This window comes from Schistocerca serialis, chromosome 6, assembly GCF_023864345.2.
Source record: "Schistocerca serialis cubense isolate TAMUIC-IGC-003099 chromosome 6, iqSchSeri2.2, whole genome shotgun sequence".
Lineage (NCBI taxonomy): Eukaryota > Metazoa > Arthropoda > Insecta > Orthoptera > Acrididae > Schistocerca > Schistocerca serialis.
In genome coordinates this window covers 267,138,275-267,147,711 of record NC_064643.1, presented here as the reverse complement: position 1 = coordinate 267,147,711, position 9,437 = coordinate 267,138,275, and the positions used below count along the sequence as shown (strand labels likewise).

At 43.1% G+C, this 9,437-nt stretch overlaps 1 protein-coding gene across 1 annotated transcript in view; it reads left to right on the top strand.

Moving 5' to 3' along the window:
- Positions 1–884: 884 nt before the first annotated feature.
- Positions 885–9,437, top strand: part of LOC126484819 (uncharacterized) — a 182,667-nt gene continuing 174,114 nt past the window's right edge. Inside the window, exon 1 of the mRNA XM_050108416.1 lies at positions 885–1,127. Coding sequence (XP_049964373.1) covers positions 885–1,127 — 243 coding nt within the window. The remainder of the gene's footprint in view (positions 1,128–9,437) is intronic.

Genomic DNA, 9,437 nt, shown 5'->3' with positions numbered 1-9,437 from the left:
AGTCACATTACTGGTTTTGTTCGTTCTGAGCAAGGAAAAAAGTCTTAAGAGGCCCTTAAAGTTAGTTGACGTTTTTAGATTCGGCTTTTAGTTGCTGGATGCATATTATTATAAAATACAGCCGAGAACCGTGGGGCGCACGAGTACTTCACTTGGGGCTGCATGCTTCCGCGGGCCGCAGTTTGACGAAAGCAGTAGTAGACGAACATGGGTGTTCCATCACCACGTTCTGTCACTCGCTCTGTGGTTCGTAGCGATGGACCTTCGTCTCGTCATCGGTTACTCTCGAAAACTTCTCGAATGCGATTTCGACATTCCCATACTTCCATTTTGTGTTGTACTGTCGGACGAAAATGCGTCCATTGGGCATGGTATTCGGCGTGGCGTCACGGGAGCTTTCCTTTTCGTCAGTTTCCCAATTATGAATACGAATGTGTGGAATTAGTTTCAGAAACGTCTGAAGCAATGAGAATGTTAATTGGCAAGATACAGCTAAATTCTGATTGACTAAGATGTTGCTTCTGCAGGCTATGTATTTATGTATTAGCTTTTTATCAAATTTGTTATTACACCTTTATGCTACAGCAGTGAAATAACGGAATTCCCCGAATATCCAAAAATATACAGCGCAAAACATAGGAGACGAAAATAACAGATGAATTATGCAAATGAGAACATGTAATCAATACGAATCGATTTATCGGATGGTACAAGATTGTTTCCCAGCTATCAGTGGTGGTAGCAGGGAAAAATTCACCAAGCCGTGTTTTGATTCGCAATTTCAGATTTTATTGCAGCATGAGTGAATTACGAAGAATTTCGCCACAAAAAAATCTGTGGAAATCGCTGGTCCAGACGATGTCCGAGCGGGAGACGTCCGATCAATGACCGGGCGTCGGTCGCGCCTGCGGCGCATAATCCATAAGCGGCGCCCTGCGGCCGCTAAGAGGAAAGGCGTGTCCGACACGCCGGCGCGTCACTTCTGGCGTCACATGTCGCGGCGCCGCCTCGCCGACGCCCGTGACGTCATGGAAACCGCACCGCGGTACACGCGGCCCGCGCTACATGCCGAACCGGCCGGCGCCGCCGCCGCCGCACGTCCCAGCCACCAGGCTCCGGGCGTAGCGGTACACTGCCACTCGACTTGGCTCACCAGACTCGCGCTGGACTTGGGCTCTGGAAGGGGACCCACTGCTGTCCTGCAACACTTAAGACTCACCTCGCCGAAACTCTCGCAACCTTCAGTTCGTACACCTTCGGAGATATTACGAAATTTAACTTTTCCTTTATTGGTATCAGCAGAACGCATTAGGTTAATTCACCGTGCACCGTTTCCGGGCATATTGTATATCACCTACGTCACTGTTGCTCGTTTAGGCAGCTCTAAAAGCCACAAACGGAAACTAAATAATGGACTACCACAGGGATCTATTTTAGCCCCATCACTATTCAGTTAATACATTAGTGACTTACCAACCACAATATCAACTAAATTAATCTATGCTGATGACATCGCGCTGGTAGCACAGAGCAGCAATTTCGAAGATGATGAACGAATTCTTACGGAGGATCTGGAGAAGATGTCAACTTTCTTTAAGACCTGGAGATTGGTCCCAAGCACATCAAAAACTGAAGTCTCTTGTTTCCATCTAGCGAATCGTGCTGCGAACTACAAACCAAGAGTTCTGCTCAATGGACAAACGTTGAGGCACAATCCTTTCCCAAAATATCTCGGAATCACTCTAGATAGAACCCTGAGCTACAAAGAGCACATCACCAAACTTTCTCATAAAGTTGCTGCAAGGAACAGCATACTGCGTAAGCTCAGTGGTACCACCTGGGAAACCCCTGCTGACTGTCTGCGTTTAACGGGCATTAGCCTTGTGTACTCTGCTGCCGAGTACTGTGCACCTGTCTGGTTGGAAAGTGTACATGTGAAGAAGGTAGTCACAGAACTTAACGACACAATGCGCTGCATTACTGGTCCCATCAAATCAAACCCATGCCACTGGTTACCTGTACTGAATCACATCCCTCCACCTCACTTAAGGCCTGCATCACCCTCTCTACCACTGCATGTTGTATAAAATCATCTGCCTTCTATCAACTGTATATTGTATCGCCATACGATTAAATAAATAACCGTGCACCGTGCTGGCCACTAAAACTGCAAGGCAACGATGAACAGAAAACAACGAAAATTTTATTATTTTACGTGTACGGCGTATGAAAAACGTATGATTCACCCTTGCCGTACCATTTAGTAGGACAAATCCGTACCCAAACGATTGGAGAGGATACATACGAAACGGGCCAGTGTTATGCAGTCGCAATACGGCCAACATGCGGATACCAATTATAGAAAGTGTTTCCGTAAAATCGTGCAAAAATTTAACTAGCCATAGAGAATGCTCCACCGAACAATTTCGGATAGGGAACCTGAGGTCGGAGAACCCGGCTTAAGATGTGGAAGTAAACTTCTCTACCGCTTTGTCTAGTATTACTGTTCTCCAGCTTATTTACAACTAATATGCGTACAAGTTTACATGTATTATGCTGTTAATTTACAGATGTATTTTTTATTTTCTTCAAGGAAACAAGGAGGATGAGCCTGATTACTAAGAAGTCACGATGTATGTTTTGATTATTTTACTTTTCCATAAGGTGGCTCTGTTGTATCGCATCTCTATTGTCCCATGACAGAAGGCACTATGAATCAACGACAGACCTATCATTAGTCAGTGCTATTCAAAGATGTACAGTACAATATGATGGTGCAGTACCGGTACAGTTTGGCGGAACTGATTGCCATGCACCTTGTGTATGGGGAAGTACTCTGCAATGATCGCGCTGCTGAAACGGCCGTACTGCAAGAGATTTCCAAATAGGCGACTTGCGTCACGACGAGTGTTTATTTCTCTCGATCAACGAATGCGGGAAACTGGTTCATTGGAAAGAAGAAACGATGAACCTGGCAACATGACGACCACTCGCACATCCGATTTTGATGGGCAGGTGTTGCAGCGGGCCCAACTACAAGTACTCGTCGTATTTCACGTGAAATGGGCGCTGTCAATACTAGCGTGTGGTGAGTACTCCACAAACGACTCCTAGCATTGCTTGTGACTCACTTTGCACAAAGGATCGCATTGTGTCAGCGGTTGCTCCAACAATGGATTGATCGACTAGATTTCGTCCAAATAGAGATCGTTACCGAGGAGGCCTCATTGGATCGTGATGGTATTTCGAACAGCAGGAAGTGTGTGGCATGAGACACCCTCACACTGTGGTAGTCACACCATCAAGTACGTTTTGGTGCTAATATCTAGGCCGACATTGCAGGCGACAATCTCATTGGGCCATATCTTCTACCTGGCCGCGTGAACGGCCACCTGTACTTGTGGTTCGTGCAAAGAGTTCTGTCTGTGTTGATGGAGAACGTACCCATGGCTGTTCGTGAGAGGACGTGGATACATGATGGTGAACCCCCTCACTTCAGTTTGGATGTCCTGTCATCTCAATGCTGTATTCCCTGGTCGCTGGATTGAAAGAGGAGGCCCCATTCCATGGCCTGAGAGATCTTCTGACCTGAATCACCTAGATTATTTCCTATGGGATTACCTAAAGTCACTTGTGTACGTCACCCCAGTGATTCGAAATACACCAGGGTTATTTGTCAAGGTGCTTCAGAATCTTATGCGCCGATGTCATGCTTGCAATGAGATTGATGGCCGTCAGATTCAACACATTTTGTAAGATGCAATTTAAACGGTACGTTTATTGTGTCGGTAATGTAAATTACAAAAGTGCATTGTAATGTGATTTTATTCCTATTATCTCGTTAAGCTGGCATCTTCGACCTCAGGTTCCCTGCCTCAAATTGTTCAGTGCAGCGTCCTGTATGTCCCGTTAAATTTTTGCACGCTCTTACGGAAACACCCTGAATGGCTACACGTTTATTTGTTACACAGAATACTGCTTTTGTAGATGCTAAAGTTAATTCCTTTGTATATGTACCAACTGCACTGCCCAGCATTGCCCGTTATGGTTTATATCTCCCACACAAAGTGTGCGGCGCTGTGCCTTGTTGATACTAGTAACTGATGCAAGCCACACGGAAAATTACAGTCGCTCTAAATTGAAAATCACGTTTAATGGTTATCAACGGAATGCGACGAATGAATACGTTTTCACCTGCGGCATTCATGAAAAAGGAGTTCTATGCTTTTGCAAATATACACCAATTTCAAACCACAAGTTTAGTAATAACAATCGCATCATGCATTACACTGTGATTTCTTTTGAAACTACGAATTAAGGTAATATAATGTAACTTACATCTAACTGTAAAATATATACTTTTATCATTTCAATACACTTCATTTTCTGCAAGAAATAATTTGGCCCTAAAAGTATGTGCACGTACTTAATCAATAAATATTTCACAAATATAATAAGATTTTGTATAATGTACAGTCAGTAGAGGTGAAAAAAACACGCTTAATTTAAAAGACATACAGATTTGGCAGCTTCTACATTGCAAACTGTGGAAGTTTCCTTTCACGAAAATGCAATGGAAGTTTATTTTTCAGTCAGCAAATGAATAATTTTAAGAAGTAAATCGGACAAAAACATTGAAATAAATCGATCAACTAATTTTCGAGATGTTTTTAACAACGTTTACTTGCAAATTTGGAAATGTGTGGTAAGGTCTTATGTGACCAAACTGTTGAGGTCATCGTTCCCTAAGCTTACGCACTACTTAATCTAACTTAAAATAACTTACGCTAAGGACGACACACACACACACACACACACACACACACACACACACACACACAGAAAGCGGTATAGGCATGCATATTAAAATACAGAGATATGTAAACAGGACGAATATGGCGCTGAGGTCGGCAACGCCTGTTATGACAACAAGTGTCTGGCACAGTTGTTAGATCTATTACAGCTGCTACAATGGCAGGTTATCAAGATTTAAGTGAGTTTGGACGTGGTGTTACAGTCGGCCCACGAGCGATGAGACACAGCATCTCCGAGGTAGCGATGAAGTGTGGACTTTCAAAATTCAAATGGTTCAAATGGCTCTGAGCACTATGGGACTTAACATCTGAGATCATCAGTTTCCTAGAACTTAGACCAACTTAAACCTAACCAACCTAAGGACAGCACACAAATCCATGCCCGAAGCAGGATTCGAACCTGCGACCGTTGCTGTCGCGTGGTTCCAGACTGAAGCGCCTAGAACCGCTCAGCCACACTGGCCGGCTCGGGGAACTTTCCACTGAGACTTTTTCATGAATGTACAGTGAATATCAGGAATATGGTAAAACATCAAATCTCCGACATCGCTGCAGTCGGAAAAAGATCCTGCAAGAACGAGAGCAACTGCGACTGTAGGGAATCGTTCAACGTGACGGAAGCGCAACCCTTCCGCATATTTCTGCAGATTTCAATGCTGGGCCACCAAAAAGTGTCAACGTGCGCACCATTCAACGAAATATTCTCGACATGGGCTTTCGCAGCTGAAGGCCTACTCGTGTACCGTTGATGACTGCACGTCACAAAGCTTTACGCCTCGCTTGGGCCCCTCAACACCGACATTGGACTGTTGATGACTGGAAACATATTGCCTCGTCGGACGAGTCTCGTTTCAAACTGTATCGAGCAGATGGACGTGTACGGGTATGGAGACAATCTCGTGAATACATAGACCCTGCGTGTCAGTAGGAGACTGTTCAAGCTGTTGGAGGCTCTGTAATGGTGTGGAGCTTGTGCAGGTGGAGTGATATGGGACACTTGGTGCGTCTAGATACGACTCTGACAGGTGACATATACGTGAGCATCCTGTCTGACCATCTGCATCCATTCATGTGCATCGTGCATTCCGATTGACTTGGGCAATTCCAGCAGGACAATGTCATACCCCACACGTCCAGAATTGTTACAGAGTGGATCCAGGACTCTCTTCTGAGTTTAAACACTTCCGCTGGCCACCAAACTCCCCAGACATGAACGTAATTGAGCATATCTGGGATCCCTTACAACGTACTGCTCAAGAGAGTTCTCCACCTTGTAGGATTTATGGATAGCCCTGCAGGGTTTAAGATGTCAGTTGCTCCCAGCACTACTTCAGACATTAGTCGAGTCCATGCCACGTCGTGTTGCGGCACTTCGCGTGCTCGCGGGGACCCTACTCGGTATTAGGGAAGTGTACCAGTTTCTTTGGCTCTTCAGTGTATATTGTGTATATTAAAAAAATACATAGCCTATGTCAGCCTAAATGTTCATTAGGTGATCGTGCAGAAATATGAAGTAAAGCGCTAAGAACTTTTAGAGATTTTTTGTAACAACCGTCAGATTGAGAAATCTTATGTACACAGTGATCTTCCTCTTGTCTTGAAGGTCAAGTGTGCAAAATTACATCAAGATTGGAAAAAAACTGTAGATTTACATGAGTTACACACAGACGGACACTCTTCACTACATGTAGATTAATACAATTTTTCAAACAATGCTTCAAAATATAAGTTATTCCACACCTAACAATACTGCAATAGAAATTATAATCTTCGTGGGAGTCTTTTTGTGTGGTTTCATCAGAAGACACGTTACAACCGACGCCCAAATGTAGATATTATCAACAAAAAAAATTATTACGAGAAGAAATAATCCTCTTGAAAGAATATCCAATAGGAATATACCTAGGGTAACTATAAAAATTAATAGTCATGGATGGGATAATAGTTTCGAAAGTATTGTGATAGGTGTAAAGCCACTTTACGCTCAGTGCATTCCAAACGCCGTTTGGCTTGACACTTTGTGTTTTATGTAGATTTTGCTCATCCTTGTTGGTTTCTTTTTGTAGGAGTCGTTTCGATACGTTTAGGAAGATGAACCCAATATTGCACATGGAGTTGAAGAGGTGTTTCATCTAGTAATAATTTTCCACGCTTTTCGTAAGTCGGCAGCTGGCTTTTCGTAGGTCGGCAGCTGGTCATTTTTCAACATTACCTCTGCTTCATTTATTGGGTAGCCATCATACGTTTCCTTCATCTGATGGTGTATTTTTTTTTGATGATGTATGTACTGAACAGAGTCATATCCGGTACACACAAAGAGAGCATGGACCGACTTTCGTTCCCTTGAGTGTGCGCCCTGATGTCCACGTTTGGTCCGCATCTGTTTTCATGAGTCTGACGCGTCAAAGTACGTCAAGGGGCTACATTTGTTGGTGTTAGGGTGACGTAGAGACACGACACATCGCTTCCACGGCACCGCGAGACGAGCCTGACTTGGATCCAACTCACCCCGCGGATTAACGACGAGGGTTGGTTAACCAGCCAGTCTAGATTTGTCTTTTAGGCGGTTTCATACATCCCGGTACGTAGATACCGGGCTTTTATCCACGTTCGCCCTCAGATACAACCTACGCAGACATTTAGAAAACGTTTTCACACTAGTATGTGAGATTTTCTCTACATGCAGACTGGTAGGGTGCAAAGACTCTTCTGTAGGGCGTAGAATAAGGTACTGATGACCATAGATCTCTAATCTCTTAAAACCCATAATCACCGTCATCCATGCTGGAGTTCATCAATTGTGGTAGATAGCGAGGGACGGCGTGAATCTCCCGGCAAATCAGAATTTATCACTTTCAGTGGGTGAAGATCTGAAGACCATGGAAGCTAGGGCAGGGCCGCCAGGGATGGGAAAAACCGACCGCTTAAATCCGATATCGATATCTTAGTTCTGAATTACCCGTATATTTCAGTATTTGTTTGGTCTCAGGTTTTCTTTTTGTTTTTTACTAATAACCTAAATATCAGTTACCTATATCAGAAATGCTAAAATTTTTCGTTTTTAAATACACTTCGTTTTTCGTAAAGTTTGCATTGGTTTGAAATATTGCGTTTATTACAGAAAATGGGAAAAGTGAACAGTTGTAGTTTTAATAATTATGCCGACAGAAACGAGCAAGAAACACGTGGCTTAAGAGTTGCTACTGCATTGCTGAGACAATAACATCCGTGTTGCCGTGTTTTGTGGCTTAAGGTGCAACTGTACGTGTAGTGCGTAAGACTTGTGCCGATCAGGTGTATACGGTAGCTTCTCGCTCTCGTCGCCGGACGTCCATTGTGTTGCCGAACGGCAGTAACTATAGTCTGGAAATATTTGCAAGAAGAGACGCAGCAATGAAGTACCATGCTTCGTTTGCTTTAAAAGATATGTCTGTCATTTCAGTGAAGTGATAAAAGAGGAACGAAATTAGGGCAACAGTAACAAATCAAAAACTTAACAACAATTAATTCACGGTATACAATGAAAATAGACTGTAGCTGATGTGCCGCCTGTGTCTGCATAATATTCCTTTATCCGCTTGTTGCTCTTGTAAACGGACATATAAGTAACGGACATATTAAGAAAAACAGTGTCATGCAATCTGTTTTCATCATTTACCACTGTCTATGCGTAGTCCCCAAATAGTGGTATGATCTTCGATTGCAACATGGTTTTTGAGCAGAGTTTCAAAAAATTAGAGTCCGTAGGAGCCTAATCGATTTTTTTTTCTTTTCAACAGCTTACCACTTTTCGAGAAAAGCAGCAAACGGTGCATGCACAAAGTTTTATTTTATCTGCCTATTTAATTCTTTAACTGTAAGCGTCTTGAAACTAGAGAGCATCAAAACTTTTCAGTCTTTATTCGTTTTCTACGTTTACTATAGGAAATAATAGGAATGGGGAAGTGAAAATACGTTATTTCAGAGACCGGTTATTAGGAGCAGTTTTAATAGACAAATTAAACTGGCGCTGGAAGGAAGCGATACAACCGAAAACCGGTTGTTTCAGCGATAACCGCCATTCCTGGGGCCGGATCGAGAATATATCTTCGCACAAGTAGCATATCATTTGGTACCACGTGTCCTTGTGCTCATGGTAAACCATTTAAAAAGAAATCTAAACCCACTGATTGTACAAATATTTTTTTAAGATGTTCAAAATTTTTTAGTGAGAGCAGAAAAAATGGATCTATTGCACTGTTCTAGCTTCAATAAAAATGTGCTATGTACGAAAATGAGTGGAAGGAATACAAATATAAAATTTCTGTGCAGGACGCGGTGGTCTAGCGGGTCTAAGCACTTCAGTCTGGAACCACGCGACTGCTGCGGTCGCAGGTTCGAATCCTACCTCGGCCATGAATGTGTGTGATGTCCTTAGGTTACGTAGATTTACGTAGTTCTAAGTGTGGGGGACTGATGACCTCTAATGTCAAGTCTCATAGTGCTTAGAGCCATTTGAACCATTTGAAAGTTTCTGTTATTATTTGGTTTACTAGTGGCTCTTCTTAACTCTGTAACTTACAAATTATTTCACTTTTCACCGGAAAAAGTGTGACGGAAATACAAAACACGTCATTTATCTTT